Below are 19,537 nucleotides of genomic sequence, written 5' to 3'. Positions count from 1 at the left end.
ATAGGACTACAGGCATGTGCCAGCACAGTCAGCTCCTTTTTGTTTGTTGGTTGGTTTCTTTTTTTAGACATGGGGTCTCACTATGTTGCCTAGGCTAGTCCAAACTCCTGGGCTTAAGCAATCCTCCCACCTCAGCCTCCCAAAGTGCTAGGATTACAGGCCTGAGCCACCATACCCACCTTCTCCTTTTTCTTAAACCAAAGCTGTAGGGTATGGTGGAGTTCCTTATAAAGTAAGGGGGAAGGAAGCCAGTATTAAACTGAGTGCTTACTATGGGGCCTCTCATAGGCCACTTAATACTGACAGTCCCTATGTGATCGGTATTATTTCAGCCCCCTTTTACAGAAGAGGGAACCCAGGCTCAGAGTACAAGCAGATGTTCCCAAGGTCACCCAGCTACTAAGGGGTAGAGCCAGAGTTTGAATCTTAATCCCAAACCAAACCACTGACTCTTTGGGGTCAATCACCAAAGGTCTGCCCTACTCTCTTAGAGCACCTGATGGCCTCTCTGTTAACCGGAGAGAACTGACCACTGACGTGTAACTAGCTCCTTCTGCTCCCCCATCCCCATACTAAGGCTAGTTTGATGGTAAAAATTAGTGACCCAGTTCCTATATTGTCACACCTGGCAACCCTTCCTGAAGCTTGAAAGGAACAGTTTGAGCACAAAGGTCCACTTTACTTACATCAGGGAAGATAAAGGCATGAGAAACAGTCATCTCAATAAATGCAAGACATGAGCATAAAAGAGGTTCTCTGCTTTTCCAGCATTGTTATTACAAAGAGAGAAACCTACAATTAGTTTGTTAAACAAAATTCAAGGCTCCAGGACTCATCTCTGGAGCTGATACGTCTTAAATACTATTACAGTAGGGGGGGGAGAGGAGACAATTCCCCATCCACTCCCCCAATTTGGCCCATGTAGCTTCCCTTCGAGGGTGTGTGACTTGCCACCTGCACAAGTCATGGCCAAAACAGGAGCCAAAAGGCCAAACTACCATCAATCTAGTCTTCTACAGCACCCTAACAGAGTGCCAGTGTCCTCTGCCCCCTCCACACTTGAGGGCAAAGTTCCAGGAAGTTTACTGCCGGTGTTAGGAGGTGAGCTCAAGTTCAGTGTCTCTGCCTCTGGCTCCACAGAAACCAGCCCCTATCACGTGGCTTCTGGAAAATGTGCCCTCCTCAGGATTGGTCCAGGGAGTAGTCACGGGTAGAGAACATAAAGGGAGGAGCAGTTCAAACTTGACCTTGACCCTGTGTCCAGTGATGAGGTGAAGTCTGTCTGGCTCACTCCATTCTCTGCCATGCCCACCTCTCTGCTGGCCCTGCCACTGCTTCAAGGAGGGCTGTTCCTCTTGGGTGAGAGTTTTCACCCTTGAACTAGAGTGCCTTTATATGTGGTCGGGGGGAGGGTGGGAGGACCCTGGGATCTCCCAGGCCTTACAAAAGTGGAGGCACATAAATACAAACCTAAAAACCAGCCATTTCCTGCCAGCAGGTATCAACTACCCCCACGGCTTCAGCTATGGCCAAAGAGGCCAGCGTGGCAAAGTCCTGTCTCAGATCTGGCTGATGGCAGGGAGCCAGGAGGTGTTAGCACCCTCCTCAGCCCTTCACTTTGATGACCGTCCTTCCTCGTGATCATCAAAAAGGTTAGGGTTCTCTGCCAGCGTGGCTCTCACTTTCTTCTTCTCCTTGAAGCGTCCCGAGTTGGAGACCTTGACGTGCTTGCCCTTTGTACTCTTGTCCACGATCTTTTCCAGGCGGGTGTTAAAGTCGCTGTTGGGGCCTCCAGCGTCAGGCCTTGGGGGTTCTGCGCCTCCCTCTGTTTGGGCATAGGTGTCAGGGATCTCATACAGCACCTTGGGAGTGGATTTCTTTTTCCGGAGGAAAGTCAGCTTCCACCAACCAATTTCAGTCGTCATGGCGCTCCCTAAGCCGAGGGTGGGGCTTTCTGCTGGAGCAGGGTCGGGGAGACAAAGGGGTCAGTGGGAAAAGGAGGTGGGTGCCTTTGGACCAGCGTGCTGTAGACTCCTAATCATGGGCTGTTTTAAGAATTAAAGAAAGGGCTGGGCGCGGTTCCTCATACCTATAATCCCAGCACTTTGGGAGGCCAAGGCAGGTGGATCACCTGAGGCCAGGAGTTCAAGACCAGTCTGGCCAATGTGGTGAAATCCCATCTCTACTAAAAATTAGCTGGGCGTGGTGGCACACACTTGTAATCCCAGCTACTCGGGAGGCTGAGGCAGGAGAACCACTTGAACCCGGGAGGCAGAGGTTGCCGTGAGCTGAGATCGCACCACTGCACTCCAGCCTGGGTGACAGAGCGAGACTTGTCTTAAAGAAAAAAAAAAAAAAAAGAAGAAGAATTAAAGAAAGAATTTAAGGTAGGGCTGAATAAACCCAAGACTGAGATCAGTAGGGGTGACACAATGCTTTTGGAGAGTGTGAGACAAGAAGAGGGTCAAAGTCAAGGTCAAGACAGGGAAGTCACCCACCAGACAGAGAGGCAGTGGGATAGGCACACACCATTGCCCTGCAGGGTTGTCGGGAGCTTTGAGATAATTCCTGCCAGGCCCCTCAGGGCCACAGGCAGGTGGACAGCTTGCCCGAGTCACACAGCATCCAGGCCTTTGATGCTTTTCCCGAACTTCCCACTACACCACCAGACCCTGCAGCCAGGCGTGGGCAGACCATTGACTGGTAGCATAGGGAGAGAAACGCCCTGTGCATTTTGCTTGGAATTCATTACAAAATTAAATATAATTAGTGACATTTCAAGCAATTTGAACTTCCCAATGGTGCCCAGCAGGGCTAAAGTAGCTGCTGGGCTGTTCCTAAGGCAGGAGTCAGAGCCTCAGGCTGGGAGTGGGAAGTCCTGGGGGCTGTCCTAGCCTCATGACCTCTGGTAAGCTACCACCTCTCTGGGCCTCCATCTCCTCACCCATCCCATCCAGCCCTAGTATTTAGCTCTACTGTTAGTCCCTGCCCACAGAGGTACCCATGCATTGCAAAGTAAAACTTAGGATAATGGAAATAATTACTAAGGGATGGTTCCCTTTCCCCACCAAGCTTCCACAAGGACAGGAGTTGGAAGGGGAGCTAAAAAGGCAGAAAGCAATTAGAAGGATCCCAGAAGTACAGGGAGACATGGTCATCATGGGTTGTACCTTTCAGGGCAGGGCTTGGGGCTGAAATCCAGGCTTCTCCACTCACAGGCCATGTGCCCTGCCATGGAGCTGCCTTCCCTGGGGGCCTCACCTTTGACTAATTTCCACAAAGGTGCTGTCTGAGCTAGCAGAACTTCTGGGAGAAAAGGTTGCCTGGACATCATTGATAGCTGGGGTATGTAAGATAGAAGCAGATGACAGTCTGCTAGATGAAGGAAGATCAATGACAGAACAGGTAGAGGAACGGTGATGACTGGCGAGGTCAGTGGTCTGGTTCTCGGGACGCCTAGCTGCCGGCTGTGAAAGCTCCCAGGAAGGAAGGCGCAGCTGGTATACACCAGAAAGCTAGAGGGTATCACCTCCTTTTAAAAACTGGAGGGGTGTTCACTGAATTTTTATAGTGACTTTTTTTTTTTTTTTTTTTTTTTTTTTTTTTGAGACAGAGTCTTGCTCTGTTGCCCAGGCTGGAGTAAAATAGCATGATCTCGGCTCACCGCAACCTCCGCCTCCCAGGTTCAAGCGACTCTCCTGCTTCAGCCTCCCAAGTAGTTGGGATTACAGGCATGTACCACCACGCCTGGCTAATTTTGTGTTTTTAGTAGAGACGGGGTTTCTCCATGTTGGTCAGGCTGGTCTCAAACTCCTGACCTCAGGTGATCCACCTGCCTCAGTCTCCCAAAGTGCTGGGATTACAGGCGTAAGCCACCGTGCCAAGCCCAATAGTGCCTTTCTTTGTGTAGGAGTAGAGGATTTCTCTTCTCTAGTTTTCTCATTTCTGGAATTTCCGTAATTAGTATAGATTATTTAAGGGTTGGGGGGCATATCAAATTTAGGAAAGAGGAGAGCATGATGTGGGCCTAGGCTTTACAATGAGCTGAATGCCTGCATCCATACCCCTCGTGCTCTGGTGTCCTGATCCTCCATGTCCCCACCCCCTCCCTCACAGCACACAGCCGGTGGGTTCCTTCCAACACCTCTCTGTCTGGGAAGCAGCTCCCACATTGCCAGCTCTGTCCCTTTAGCTGGGCTCAAGTAGCAAGAGAAGCTGAGGGTAGATCTTGTGCAGCTCATGCTCAGAAAGTGAAGGAGCGGTGAGAGGGGCTTGATAAATACTTCCAGGGCACCCTGGAGAGGTGAGCGCACCTAGGGACAGCCTGAGAGGTTTGCTTTGGCAGCTTGCCCCACCTGGGCTTAGCACAGCCTTGTACAGAACTTAGTGTTCCAGAATGGGTTTCTGGAAGGAGGTGGGGGAGAGCAGAGAAGGAGGAACAGGGCAGTTGCTTGGCCTGTGGATGCCCCAGTCACTGCCTTGTCTGGAATGAGGCCCACAGCCCCACCACTGCCCATTTGGGGCTACCAAGGAACTTGGGGAATGGAAGAACAGAAGATCCAGCTCCTGAGACTGTCATAACCACCAGATTTTCTAGCTCCGGAGAGAAAAGGGCTTCTGCCTGTGCCCGTTAAAATTCACCTGTTTTAACAGGAATTTCAAGTTGGCAAACCTGGGGCTTAACTCTCCTTGGCGTAAAGGGAGCCGCAGATCACGAGGAACTTGTCAGCAAACTGTAGAGATGGGAACAGCCCTTGTGCCCTGCCCTGGGACCTCCATCAAAGCATCAGCTCTGATGCCCTTGCATTCTGGCCTTGTATTCTGGTCTCTCTAGAATACTCTGCCAGAGGCCAGGTGCAGTGGCTCAAACTATAATCCTAGCACTTTGGGAGGCTGAGGCAGGAGGATTGCTTAAGGCCAGGAGTTTAAGACTAGCCTGACCAACTTGGGGAAACCTCATGTCTACTAAAAATACAAAAACACAAAAAATTAGGCGGATGTCGTGTCGTGTGCCTGTAGTCCCAACTACTCGGTAGGCTGAGGCACGAGATTCCCTTGAACTCAGGAGGCAGAGGTTGCAGTGAGCTGAGATTATGCCACTGCATTCCAGCCTGGGTGACAGAGTGAGACTCTGTCTCAAAAAACAAACAACAAAAAAAGAGAATACTGTTTTTGCCAGGCCTTCCTGTCTGTTTTGCCCAGGAGGACATGTGGGCACCAGTAAGCAGGTGTTTGCCCCATTAGGCAAGCCGGACTTATGGAAATCTGAGTTTGCAAAACAGAAAAATTAGCAGACTATTCTTTGTTTTACAAAATAACCCAGCTGTAGGATCCTGTAAATAGTCATCATAAAAAATAGTGTAAAATCTGATTTGCTTTAAAAACAAGCAAACAAAAAAGGTGATGTGATATCCAAACTTCCCAGATTCTCAAAGTTGCAAAGAACAAGATACCTACAACCGCGTGCCCGTGCCTCATCACAGAGGGCTGAAAGGGGTTGGGGGAGTAGGGGCAGGTAGCTTGGGACTTCAAACAGACCCAGCATTTGGTGACACATGGTGGGCCCTGCAGTTTGCTCGTGCAGGTTCCTGAGCTGGCCAAGCTAAGGGCTGGGCCCTTGCCCTGGGGCCTTGCAATCCAGGGATGATGGAAATCAGCCCCTGAGGATGCCAGCTTCACCTCTGCTGTTTGCACAGCTTTGGGGCCATGAAGGGCCTCATGGGACAGCCTGCCACCCCCGGTCTTTGGTGGCCAGTGCTATAGCATGCACATGGGTGTCCCAGGACAGGCCCCTCCATCCCAGCTGGGTTCAGTGAGCTGCTCTGGAGGGCTCTGCCCAGACTGAGCCAGGCCCCTCCTGAGCTGGGTCAAGTTAACCATTGACTGGGGCAGAGGTGGAGGGGCAGGGGGACAGGTAGGGGAAGCAAGTCAGCTAATACGTTGTAAGACAAAAACCCAGAACTCCCTCCCCCATCCCTCTGCAGGGCCCCAGTGGCACTTAGGGGGCCTGCAGGATGAGACGGGGGTACCCCGGATAGGAATGGGGAGATGTTCCTACCAGACAGCTGGAAAAATGCTCCAGACTGGGGGGTCAGAGGGGTGGGCTCCAGTTCGGCAAGAGTTAACAGAAAACTACTCAGCAGTCGCTCTCTTGGAGGCCTGGATTGACTCCAAGAGGCAGTGGGATGAGTCCTGAGTGCAGACCAGGTTAGAGGCCTGGGTTCCTCTTTCCCGCTGGGCTTGTCAGCCATGGAGGCAGAACTGGGTGCCCTGACTGGAGTCTGTGCCTTGGTTTCCCCACCCACCACCCCTCTGCCTGTACCTGTAATCCTGACTGCTCCAGGCTGGAGGTGAGACCTTTCCTAGAGAAGCAGTTGAGTGCAGGAGCTGCCTGGGAGGGTGAGACTCAGGGAGGAAGGGTTGCCTCCGGGGTGCTGTATCAGGCAAGGCTCAGCCAGGAGAGGTGGGTAGGAGCAGCTGCACGTCAGGTGCAAGAGAAACAGGTGCAGGAGCTGGTACCTGCTCTGCTGCAGCTCCTGGAGTCAAGGTGAACCTGAAACCCAGCCCCTCCCGGCTAAGTAAACAGAAGCAGAGGCTGGCTCAGGCTGATGAATATTCATTATGCCAGAAATCCAATCCCAGCGCCCCTGCATCCACCCAGAAGCCAGGGTCCTCCAGGGACCGCCACGCAGGAGGAGGGAATCCCAAGGGAGATCTGGGGTCAGGGAGCACAGGAGGCTGTCTCTCTGTTTCCCCACTCTTGGGTGTCTGGTTGCACTCCCCAGCTATAGCCAAGGTCACCCTACCCATTTCATCTTCTGAGGAGGCTCAGACCCCTCTGCAGTATGGACCACCACCTGGATGTTGCCCAGGGCACAACCAGGAAAGAGTTAAGGGCTGCTGCTTCCATTGGCAGGCTGGGTAGGACGGGGTGCACCCCAGCTTCCTTTGAACTCCCTGAGTCGAAACCAGTCCCTGGTTAAACTGGTTGGCAGACCGGTTCCCAGGCTGTCCCTCCCCTGCCTGAAGCCACAAAGTGGGGACTGGGTTGGGGGCTGTGGCTTCCTCCTGACCTGAAGAGCCCCTCCTCAAAATCTTCCTAGGGAGAAAAAAACGGGCACCAGCCTCTCCTCGGGCCAGGCTCTCCAGACCCACCACAACCTCAAACACCGTCATTCCTCTCCCACTTTGCTTGGAGGTGGGCTTCAAGGCCCTTGAGATCTTATGCAGAATTCCATGTTTGTGGGCAGAGGGGCATTGCTTCTTCTGCATAGATTATACTTTTATCAGACTCTCAAAGAGACCTGTGACAGTCTCCCCATTAGCAAAGTGCCACTGGCTTCAACTCCTCCCAGATGTCCAGCAGCCTATTGAAAGGCCTTCCTGGGTATTATGAAGTTGGCAAAAGCTGGAGCAAGTTCTCAAGGAAAGGAGAGATGGGTCCCTAGTGAGGCTGGAAGAGAAGGAAAGGCAAGGCGGCAGGGGATGGGCACATGGTTGGGGACAAGGGTAGAGTGTGTGCACACAGGGGCCATTGTCCTCACTGATCTGCAGTCTCACTCCCCCTGCAAACCCACCATTGGCCAAGCCTGTGTGCAGCCCCAGCTGAGGGGCTGCTCTTGGCAGATGGCTCCGTGCTTGGGGAGCGTTGTTTTGCAGCCACCCGGAGGTGGCCTGTCCTGTTTGCGCCGGCATTCTCTCCCCTCGGATGGGCATCTCTGGAGAGTGGAAAACGTCTGCTGCATACTCAGTGTCTCTGCCACTTCCTGGGCCCAGTGCTACCAGCTTAGGTGCCCAATTCACCCACCAGCTACCTTCCTCCATGTACCAGAGGTGTGCGTGTCAGGCAGAGTGAGGCACGGGTAGAGAAAAAGCATAAAATCCCCCTTTCCCTGGCTCTCCCTCTAAGTTACATTTGAAATCTCAGCTTACCAACTCTTAAAGCTGTCCCCCATCTCCAATCCTGCTTCTACTCGCTCCAGCTTCTGATGGCCTCTTGGGTTTGTATTCTCCTCCATCTGAAATAGCCCCCTTTCCCTTAAAGAGTCCTTGGGTAGACAGTCCTCCAAAGCCTCCCCACAGCCCACAGCAGAACCCGCTTGGCCTGGCTCTCCTAGGATGGGGCCTCTGCAGCCTCCTTTCGTGCCCACCCACCCCTGCCAACCCTCCCCGAACACTAGGCCCTTCTCTGCCTGCCTTTGTAGGCACGAGGCTGCCTTAGAAGGGTGAGATTAGGAGTGCTGGGTGTGCTCTTGGGTGACAATGTCTTCCCATCGCCTGTGCGACCCAAGATAAACTCCTATTCATCCCTCAAAACCTGAATTAATGATCACACCTCCCACCCCACCCGGAGTTTTCTTGTTTCCCCTTCTGTGTTCCTGTAGAACCTGCTCATATACTTCTATTTAACACGATATATATACCATGATTGATTTCCACTTATAGACTTTTAGCTCTTAGATTCCAGAATTATGTATCACTGATCCAGCCCTGACATATAGTAGGTACTTATGCAAGCTTGAAAACACAAATGAGAAACAGAAACATTGTTTTTACCCAAAGAAACTGGTAATGTAGCCCCTTGTTTTGTCCCACGCTCCCTGGGGCAGGTAAACGTGCAGGAAAACCCATTTATTTGCCTTCTTGTGGTTTCAGCTACAGCTGACTTGCTGTCATGTCATCATCTCCCTGGCGGTTGATTGGAATTGAAGGATATAATTTTGCAAGGTCCCCTGCCTCTAGTGCAAAGTACACACAGCTGTCCCAGAAAGGTGCCCACAGCTTCCTAGATCTGTCACTTTCTATAAAAGCCTGGTCCACTCAGAGTGGATATCTGGTTCAGAAGACAAAAACTCCTTCCAGCTCAGGTGTTGGGAAGAGACCAGAAGGTTAGTGGGATGGGCTTTGGTCTGGGGGACAGTAACTCAGAGTCAGGTCCCCGCTCCCCCTCCATAGAGGAAAGGACTTGCCCTGGAGGCACTCATTCCCCGTACCTCTCTGATGTCTGAGCCCAGGGGAGCAGATTCTTGTTCTCTTAACCCCACACTGAAGAAGGAGCCCCCATAAGTGCCATGGCAGGCCCACCTGTGGCTCTCCCTTCCCAAGCACCACCAGGACCAGGTGCAGGTATGAGGCCCTAGCGCATTACCAGGGAGGGGCCAGCCTGGGGCGCAACCTCTGGCCTTAAGGGCATTTATTTCTGGGAGGAGCAGGACTGGGAGGAGAGTTTGAGATAAGACTGTGAGCTACAAATATAACTCCTCACGTACAGGCCACTTTATTGCTTTATAAAAATTTTCACCTTTGGCCAGGCACAGTGGCTCATGCCTGTAATCCCAGCACTTTGGGAGACTGAGGCAGGTGGATCACCTGAGGTTGGAAGTTCGAGACCAACCTGACCAACATGGAGAAACCCCATCTCTACTAAAAATACAAAATTAGCCAGGCATGGTGGCGCATGCATGTAATCCCAGCTACTCGGGAGGCTGAGACAGGAGAATCGCTTCAACCTGGAAGGTGAGGCTGAGATTGCGCCATTGCACTCCAGCCTGGGTAACAAGAGTGAAACTCTGTCTCAAAAAAAAAGAAAAAAAAAAATTCACTTTTAAGCACACCTTCCTAAAACTAGGTTTAAGTGTAACATGCCATATACATGCAGTGTGCACGTTTTCAGAAATGTGTTCTCGTTGAGTAAAGCAAGTTAAATTCACCTAAGGGAGCCCCAACGACCTTGGTGCCCTTTTGGGGTGCACAGCCATGGGGCCCCATTGAATTACAAATCCAATCAGCCTGGCATATCCATCCCATTTTACTGACCTCTGCCCAGCAAGTAGATCTAGGCTTCAGAGATATTTCTTCCCCAAAACAGGGAGAAGAGAGGTGCTGCCATTATCCTCAGTGTTCCCCCTTCTCTGGAAGGCCAGGAGATTGGAGATCCTGGGGATGTCCAGCCTGGTCGAGGTGACAAGTGGGGCAAAACCAAAGATCAGTCTCTGGCGGGCTATACCAGGTGCCGTGGGGAGGCGGGGCAGGCAGAAGCTGCATTCTGATCTGAGGTGGGTGGTGGGGCTGCCATTGGAGGGGGCTCTCTCTTGTTTTCATGCGAGGCGTTCCCTTCAAGGAGATCTCAGCAGGGAGTCGGGGTGTGAGCAGCCAATATTAGGGGGACTGTGTTCCAGGCACTCTTCCAAATGTTCCATAGGTGTGAAATTTTGATCCCCACAGCCGCCCCTTAAGGTGGATTCTCTAACCCAGTACACCCATTTGCACCCCCTCAGCAATTTTCCTGTTGATGTTTGCATTTGTTTCCTGTAGCTACCATGAATTACCATGAACTCCATGGCTTGAAACAACAGAAATGGATTCTTCTGACCTATCCAGTAAGGCAGAAGTCAGAAATGAGTTTAACTGGTCAAGACCAAGGAGTTGCCAGTGCTGTGATCCCTCTGGAGGCTCCAGGGAGAACCTGTCCTTGATTGCTCCAAGCTCCTGGTGACTGCAGGCACTCCTGGGCTTGTGGCCACATCACTCCAATCTCTGCCTCCTTTGTTTTCACTTCTGTGGGTTTGGCTAAACTCCCTCCACCTCTCTCTTATAAGGATACTTGGGATGGCATTTAGGGTCCACCCCGATGATCCAGGATTCTCTCATCTCAAGATGTTTAACATAATCACGTGTGTAAAGAGTCTTTTTCCAAATAAGGTCACACTCATAGCTTCTCGAGATTTGACATGGTTATCTTTGCAGGGATCATCTTTCAGCCTTCCACATTCTTCATTCAGATCACCTCTCTGTATTGTCAGACGTAAGTGTGCTTCCCACATCCTTTTTCAGGGAAGGACTTGCTGCCGGGTCACAGAAGTGTGGTCAGCAGTTGGCCATCAGCTCCTTCAAGGTCTGTCTCAGCGATAGAAAGTCAACTTGCCCGAGGGCTACCATTCTGGGGCAGTGCACTTCTAGAAATATAAAGCCCAGCCATTTCAGCCCCATGAAGGACATTCTCGGGGCAATATTCACTCAGAGGCCCCCACCACATTGACTGAAGCTTTGCTGGGCCTGCAGTGAAGTTGAATTTCTGCCTCTGCCCAGTCCTGCTTCCATCTGGTTCCTCTCACAGGAAATGATTCCTAATAAACATCTTGCCCCCCCAAACACCACCTACTTCTGTAGAATGCAACCCATGACACAGACATTTCCATTTTTGCCAGTATGATGGAAGTGAAGTGGTCTTCCTCATGTTATTTATTTGTTCATTTATTTAGAGATGGAGTCTCGGTCTGTTTCCCAGGCTGGAGTGCAGTGGTGCCATCTTGGCTCACTGCAACCTTCACCTCCCAGGTCCAAGTGATTCTCCCACCTCAGCCTCCTAAGTACCTGGACTTACAGGTGTGCACCACTACACCCAGCTAATTTTTGCATTTTTAGTAGAGATGGGGTTTCACCATGTTGGACAAGTTGGTCTGGAACTCCTGACCTAAAGTGATCCACCCACCTCGGCCTCCCAAAGTGCTGGGATTACAGGTGTGCACCATTGCACCTGGCCCGTGTCCTTTATATTAGCATTTCCCTAGTGTACTGGATTTAATAGTGTCCCCGAAAATTCACATTCACTCAGAACCCCAGAATGTGACCTGCATTGGAAATAAGGTTTCCAGATATGGTTTTCAGATGTAGTCATCCTGGGTTAGTGTAGGTCCTAAGGCTGAGGAGCAGTGTTCTTACAGGAAGAATGTCATGTGACAATGGAGACCATGTGACAATGGAGGTACCTGCAAGCCAAGGACACCAGGGCCTGCCAGCAGCCACAGAAGCCAGGAAAGAGGCACAGCATCTCCTCTGCAAGGAACCAACCATGCTGACACCTGGATTTCAGACTTCAAGCCTCCAGAACTGTGACAGAGTAAATTTCTTTCTTTCTTTTTTTTTGCAGGGGTAGGGGGAACGGAGTCTTGCTCTGTCGCCCAGGCTGGAGTGCACTGGTGTGATCTCGGCTCACTGCACCCTCCACCTCCCAGGGTTCACGCCATTCTCCTGCCTCAGCCTCCTGAGTAGCTGGCACTACAGGCGCCCGCCACCACGCCCAGCTAATTTTTTGTATTTTTAGTAGAGACAGGGTTTCACTGTGTTAGCCAGAATGGTCTCTATCTCCTGACGTCAGGTGATCCACCCGCCTCAGCCTCCCAAAGTGCTGGGATTACAGGCGTAAGCCACTGTGCCAGCCCTGTGAGAGAGTAAATTTCTATGTTTTAAGCCACCCAATTTGTGATGATTTGTTACAACAGCTCTGGGAAACTAGACACCTTGTTCCTAGTAAGGTTGGACATCTTTTCATATATTTATTGATCATGTTCTCTGAAATGATCTTTCCTTCCTTCTTCCCTTCCTTCCTTCCTCTCTCTGTCTTTCTCTTTTTTTTTTTTTTCTGAGTCAGGGTCTCACTATGTTGTCCAGGTTGGTTTCGAACTCCTGGACTCAAGTGATCCTCCTGCTTCTACCTCCCAAAATGCTGGGATTACAGGACGTGAGCTACCATGCCCAGCCAAAATGATCATTTTTTTCAATGTAGAAAAACTTCTCCATCTCATCACATGAGAGTTGTCTTTCTAGTATCCACTGACTTAAAAAAAAATCAATGTATTTATGGATCCCTGGCCCCTTTGCATAATTCTATTTATTTATTTATTTATTTATTTATTTTTTTTTTTTTTGAGACGGAGTCTCGCTGTGCTCCCAGGCTGGAGTGCAGTGGCGTGATCTCGGCTCACTGCAAGCTCCGCCTCCCGAGTTCACGCCATTTTCCCACCTCAGCCTCCCAAGTAGCTGAGACTACAGGCGCCCGCCACCACGCCCGGCTAGTTTTTTGTATTTTTAGTAGAGACGGGGTTTCACCATGTTAGCCAGGATAGTCTCAATCTCCTGACCTCGTGATCCACCCGCCTCGGCCTCCCAAAGTGCTGGGATTACAGGCTTGAGCCACCGCGCCCGGCCTATTTATTATTTTTATACACAGGGTCTCCCTCTGTCACCCAGACTGGAATACAGTTGCACAGTCATAGCTCACTGATGCCTCAAACTCCTTGGCTCAAGCGATCTTTCCACCTTTGCATAATTCTACAGCTTTCCAGGGACCTGCTTGCCCATTGGTTGGGAATCCTAACCTACGGGATTACATTTCAACCCTTTATGATGGACCTGAAGGTTCTTCAAGATCTCTCTTTGCCCATCTCTTCAACCTAATTTCTCTCCACTCATCCCATAAACATCCATGTTCCCATAATAAACTTCTTCCTTCTGGAACAGCCATTCTCTCACCTCTGGGCTTTGTCCTTGCTTTTCCTTTTCCCCAGAATGACACCTGTCACTTCCCTTCCTCTTTTCTCTCCTCTTCCTTCTATTACAATTCATGCCATCCTGCAAGACTCAGCTCAAGTGTTACTTCTCCTAAGAGCCTGCTCTGGTGGTGTTCTGTCCTTCTCCCTTGCCTTTTCCCATGCTGAGTCGGGTACTCCTTCTCCTTCTTTCTGTTCCCTTAGCACTCTGAGCATCTCTGAGTGGACCTCTTATTTGCTTTGTTATTATTATTTTTTTTGAGACTGGGTTTTGCTCTTGTTGCCCAGGCTGGAGTGCAATGGCATGATCTCGGCTCACCACAACCTCCACCTCCCAGGTTCAAGCGAATCTCCTGCCTCAGCCTCCCTAGTAGCTGGGATTACAGGCATGTACCACCACGCCCGGCTAATTTTGTATTTTTAGTAGAGACAGGGTTTCTCCATGTTTTTCAGGCTGGTCTCGAACTCCTGACCTCAGGTGATCCGCCTGCCTCGGCCTCTCAAAGTGCTGGGATTACAGGCATAAGCCACCATGCCTGGCTCTGGTCTCGAACTCTTGACCTCATGTGATCTGCCTGCCTTGGCCTCCCAAAGTGCTGGGATTACAGGTGCCTCTTATTTGCTTTGTATAGATTTTCTGAGCACCTTCTATGCATGAGCACAGTACTCTCACACTCTGTGATGACACACTCTGGAGATGCTGCCATGGGATTTGGAAAGTGGCAGGCCCCTCACTCAACATACTGCTACTTTCTTTGAGGCCTAGGACTGTGTCTTCGTGATAAGGTGCTCAGGGTGCATAACGTTGAACTCCATGGGAAAAGAGGCAAATGGATGGGTGGTTTGGTAGTGTCCTTGGTTTTCCTTCTCTTAGCAGATTAGATTCCCACTCCCTTCCATGATAAGCGTGATGAAATAATGAAGTACAGTGGCATCCTTAGGAGATGACACACAGGACCCATTTCATGAAGCCACCCAGGGAGTTCTTTTTCCCAGAAGACTAACAAAGGTGGAGGGATGAGGTGGCCAGGAGGGCATGGGTGGCCAGGGTTAAGGGTGCAATGAGTGGCCCCAGAGCATGACCCAGGTGACTGGCCCCACATAGATTTTCACTGGTCTGTACCAAACTTGTGAAGCTGACCACCCCTAATTTCTTCTCCCTGATTTCCTCCCTTCACTCCCAAGAGGCTCAGGGGATGTTGACTCCAAGTCCTGAGCTGTAGAGGAAAGGATGAGAGAAGGATCTGGGGACCTCAAACCTCTTGTCCCAAGACCAAGCAATCATGGTCCCCACTTATCACAACTACCACCATCATCAAATGCCTTCCTGCACACAGCCTTCCTTTATTATAAGCATCCATTAAGCTCCTGACACTCAATGTCAAGTGTCACGCCAGATGCTGGGGTTATAGAGATGAATAAGTCTGCTTTGGCTTCCCTGCCCACAGGTACTCGCAGATTAGGTGGGGAGACAGACTGAAAAAAGCAACACGCAGGGCATCGTGGCTCACGCCTGTAATCCCAGCACTTTGGGAGGCCAAGGTGGGTAGATCACAAGGTCAGGAGTTCAAGACCACCCTAGCCAACATGGTGAAACCTCATCTCTACTAAAAATACAAAAATTAGCTGGGCATGGTGGCGTGTGCCTGTAATCCCAGCTACTTGGGAGGCTGAGGTAGGAGAATCGCTTGAACCCGACAGGCGGAGGTTGCAGTGAGCTGAGATCGCGTCACTGCACTCCAGCCTGGGTGACAGAGCGAGACTCCGTCTCAAAAAAAAAAAAAAGAAAGAAAGAAAAAAGCAACCGAGGTTACACTCCACACAGCAAGAGGCCCAAAGCTGCTATGTTTCCAGAGCTTCCAGCCTGGCAGGCAGATACACCACACACACACAGGCACACACACCACACCCTATAGTCACTGTGGCTGTGAGCGGACACACAGACCATAAAGTAATAAAAATATAGCAGATAAAATAAATGAGTTATTTGAATGTCGAAGGTAAGCCTTCTTTTTATGGATATTGCGGGAGGATAAGTAATGGGCTCCCTTTCCCAGAATGGGGTGTGGTAAGAATGAACTTTGGAAAGGGGCAGGGCCTGCAGGGGTGGGAGTTCTAAGTGTCTGGCACAACAGCTGGGGAGAAAATAGGAATCAGGTCCAAGGGAGGAACAGATCTGAAGCTGTTGTGGCTGAGCCAAAGGGGCAGGCAGGGGTACAGGAGAAGCAAAGGCACATCACTCAGAGAAGAAGAATGCAGGCTGGGGAGCCCAAAAGGCCTGGGTTTGAATCCCAGCCCACCAACTACCCACTGTACAATTTTCCTTTATTTTTATTTATTTATTTATTTATTGAGTCTCTCTGTTGTCCAGGCTGGAGTGCAGTGGCACAATCTTGGCTCATCGCAACCCCTACCTCCCAGGTTAAAGGGATTCTCCTGCCATGGCCTCCTAAATAACTGGAATTACAGGCATGCGCCACCACACCCATCTAATTTTGTATTTTTAGTAGAGATGGGGTTTCACCATGTTGGCCAGACTGGTCTCAAACTCCTGACCTCAGGTGATCCACCCGCCTCGGCCTCCCAAAGTGTTGAGATTACAGGCGTGAGCCACCGCGCCCGGCCCACTGTATGATCTGTATGATTTTATTTTCTTTTTCTTTTCTTTTCTTGTTTTATTTTTTTTATTTTTTTGAGATGGAGTCTTGCTCTGTCACCCAGACTGGAGTGCAGTGGTGCGATCTCGGCTCACTGCAACCTCCGCCTCCTGGGTTCAAGCAATTCTCCTGCCTCAGCCTCCTGAGTAGCTGGGACTACAGGCAATGTGCCACCACACCCAGCTAATTTTTTGTGTTTTTAGTAGAGACGGAGTTTCACCGTGTTAGCCAGGATGGTCTTGATCTCCTGACCTTGTGATCCGCCCGCCTCGGCCTCCCAAAGTGTTGGGATTACAGGCGTGAGCCACCGTACCTGACCTACTGTATGATTTTCAACATGTTATGTAATTAATCTTTGGCTTCCTTGCCTTTAAAATCTGGTTAATGATGGTACCCACATTATAAGGTTGTTAGAAGAATCAAATTAGATAGGGCTTGTAAAACATTTAGATCTACACTGGCACGTGGACATGTTTATCACGTAATAAGCAAGCTAACAACAACAATAATGAATGGCAAGGCAGGCTGCCTACACAGTGCCTCAGGGCTCTGTGCTTCCTTGTCCAAAGCTGGCACAGCCCTGGTATATCCTCCCTCACCTCTCTACATGTGCTGCCCCTCTCCTAGGGTCCCATCTGTTAAATCAGCAGAGAACTGGGAGATTCCTGATCAGAAACCTACCATACCTCTCTCTGCCTCCTTCTAGCTGCTGGGAGCCCCAACGACTAAAGTCTCCTGAAGTAGACAGAGTCGATGCCCTGGATGCCAGACCAATTATGTGCTTATCTGCCCACAGGCCTTGAAGTTCCCTGTGGCCTTGGAAAAGTGCAGACACCCGCCAATGCTCGTACACTCTTTGAGAACACAGAAGCATGTGCCTTTGGCAGGCTCTCCCCCAGAGCCTCTGCAGTCAGCAGAGGTAGGTTCTGTCCCAGAGCCTCTGGCTTTAGGACAGCCTCCCTGGAGTCAGTAGCTGGGCAGAACTGTTCTCAAACATCCTTCTGCTCCACGTGAGTCACCTTGGGGAGCTGCGGGTGGGGTTTAAGGGCTGGTGGTCCTTGCTTCCATCAACTCACTTGGGCTGGGTCTTCCAGACCCGCCCTGTCCTGTTCTGCCCAGGAAGAGAGAGAGATACACCTTGAGGGCAGGGCAGTGCCTTGCTTCTTGGGATGTCCCAGAGAGCCCCGAGCACATAGTTGGGGCCCAGTTAAGTGTATGTTTAATCATGGAGGAGCCTGGGCAATTCCTACAGCCTGAGTCAGGCTGACTCAGATGGGAGCCAAATTCCCATGAAAGATCCCTGAAAAGGCCCTTAGTTCAGCCCTATGAGCCATTTTCAGAGCAGTTTTTCAATTTGTTCTATAATAATAATGATCATATATGATATATATATATATATATATATATTTTTTTTTTTTTTTTGAAATGGAGTCTTACTCTGTTGCCCAGGCTGGAGTGCAGTGGCACAATCTCGGCTCACTGCAACCTCCACTTCCCAGGTTCAAGTGATTCTTCTGCTTCAGCCTCCTGTGTAGCCAAGTAGCTGGGACTACAGGCACCCACCACATCAGGATGGTTTTTGTTTTTTTTTCGTTTGTTTTTATTTTTTTGTTTTGTTTTGTTTTTGATACAGGGTCTCACTCTGTCACCCAGGCTGGAGTGCGGTGGCACAATCTCGGCTCACTACAACCTCCGCCTCCTGGGTTCAAGCAGTTCTCCTGCCTCAGCCTCCTGAGTAGTTGGGATTACAGGCATACGCCACCACACCCAGCTAATTTTTGTATTTTTAGTAAAGACGGGGTTTCACCATGTTGATCAGGCTGGTCTCGAACCCCTGACCTCGTGATCCACCCACCTCAGCCTCCTAAAGTGCTGGGATTACAGGCATGAGCTACCGTGCCTGGCGTGGTTTTTGTTTGTTTGTTTTAGAGATGGGATTTCACCATGTTGATCAAGCTGGTCTCAAATTCCTGACCTTGGGTGATCTGCCTGTCTTGGCCTCCCAAAAGTGCTGGGATTACAGGCGTAAGCCTCCACGCCTGGCCCATATATGGTATTTCATATAGGGAGAGTTTACAAAGCATGAGAAATATATCTACCGTATGTTGTAAACTGTCATGAGTTACTAGTGTGTTTATTTATGCCTCTAAACAGAAACACCCTGAAATAGGATAGCTGTTATCTCCATGTGGGGAAACTGTGGCTATCAGATAGGGTATAGAAATGCTCCAAGACCTCACTGAGCAGAATCTAGGTCTTCCCGCTGCTGTATCACACTATGCATTTCAATCAAAAATTTACTAAGCCTCAAGTGTTGTGCTGTGGTGAGCAGGAGCTGGGGAAGGAATATTTAGAAATGGCACACTCAGGGCCGGGCGCGGTGGCTCATGCCTGTAATCCCAGCACTTTGGGACGCCGAGGTGGGTGGATCACGAGGTCGAGACCATCTTGGCTAACACGGTGAAACCCCGTTTCTACTAAAAATACAAAAACAAAATTAGCCGGGCGTGGTGGTGGGCACCTATAGTCCCAGCTACTCGGGAGGCTGAGGCAGGAGAATGGCGTGAACCTAGGAGGCAGAGCTTGCAGTGAGCCGAGATAGTGTCACTGCACTCCAGCCCCTGCGACAGAGCAAGACTCCGTCTCAAAAAAAAAAAGAAATGGCATACCCAGCTTTGTGAGATCCTGGGGAATCTGGCCTCAGCCCACCCTCCCTCCTTACCCTACCCACTTCTTGGCCAATCTCAAACTCTCCCTTAGCTTCAGCCACCATTCGGACCACAGATTAGCCAGCTTGTGACTCTCCAAGCTGTATCTCCAGCCCCGACAACTCCTTTGAACTCCAAAATTATAGACCCAAGTGCCTTCTGCACACTTTCCATCTGGGGGTATCTCAGCATTGCCAGACCAGGTTCAAAGCTAGACCCCCTCCTTCCCAACACCTGCTCAGCATCCTGCATTCCTGTCTCAGGTGGTGGCTTCCACCTAATCACCTAAGTGTCATCCTTGGTGTCTCTCTCCTCCACCTAAACAGCCAATCATATTGCCAAGTCCTATCCATTTTCCTCCTAAATATTCCTCAGATCCAGCCCTTCCCCTTCCTCCCTATACCTTGTGTCCCAGCTCAGGCTATAATCCCTCGATAACAACCTCCTTCCAGCCTCCCTGCCCCCAGTCTTATCTCCCATGCATTCATCATCCCAGCAGCCTATCTGTACAGGTTCCTCCCTGCCTCAAACCCCTTCTGTGATTCCTCTGTCTGAAGAGATGAAGTCCAAGTTCCTTAATGAGGCTCCCTTTGATATGACCTTTCCACCTTTACAGCCTCTCCTCTAGCCATTCGGGCCTGCCCGCAGAGTCGACTTCATCTTGAAATTTTTCATTTTGTAACAAGGGGCCATGCATTTCCATTTTGCACTGGACCTCACAAATTACGTTGCCCGTCCAGCCTGCCTGTTGTTGCTTGCACCCCTCTTGCAATTTGTGGCCACCTAAGCTGTGTCTCTGTAGTCTCCTCCATCTAAAACTCCTCTTCCCACATCAGCCAGCTAT

The 19,537-nt window shown here is 50.4% G+C and overlaps 1 protein-coding gene across 2 annotated transcripts; it reads right to left on the bottom strand.

The window, feature by feature from the left end:
- Nucleotides 1–658: 658 nt before the first annotated feature.
- PRR15L (proline rich 15 like) lies at nt 659–6,765 on the bottom strand. Of its 2 annotated transcripts, none has more exons than XM_025363275.1 (2): nt 6,323–6,765; nt 659–1,957 (listed from the first exon to the last, which is right to left on the bottom strand). In XM_025363275.1, exon 2 carries the CDS (start codon nt 1,923–1,925, stop codon nt 1,614–1,616), a length of 312 nt encoding a protein of 103 aa, XP_025219060.1. In that variant the 5' UTR covers nt 1,926–1,957; nt 6,323–6,765; the 3' UTR covers nt 659–1,613. The 2 variants fall into 2 exon arrangements, with proteins under 2 accessions (XP_025219060.1, XP_025219059.1); XM_025363274.1 differs by having other exon boundaries at nt 659–1,954.
- Nucleotides 6,766–19,537: the final 12,772 nt, after the last annotated feature.

Source organism: Theropithecus gelada, chromosome 16, assembly GCF_003255815.1.
Source record: "Theropithecus gelada isolate Dixy chromosome 16, Tgel_1.0, whole genome shotgun sequence".
NCBI lineage: Eukaryota > Metazoa > Chordata > Mammalia > Primates > Cercopithecidae > Theropithecus > Theropithecus gelada.
The sequence above is the reverse complement of the archived record's forward strand: the minus strand, read 5'-3'. Positions and strand labels throughout refer to the sequence as shown.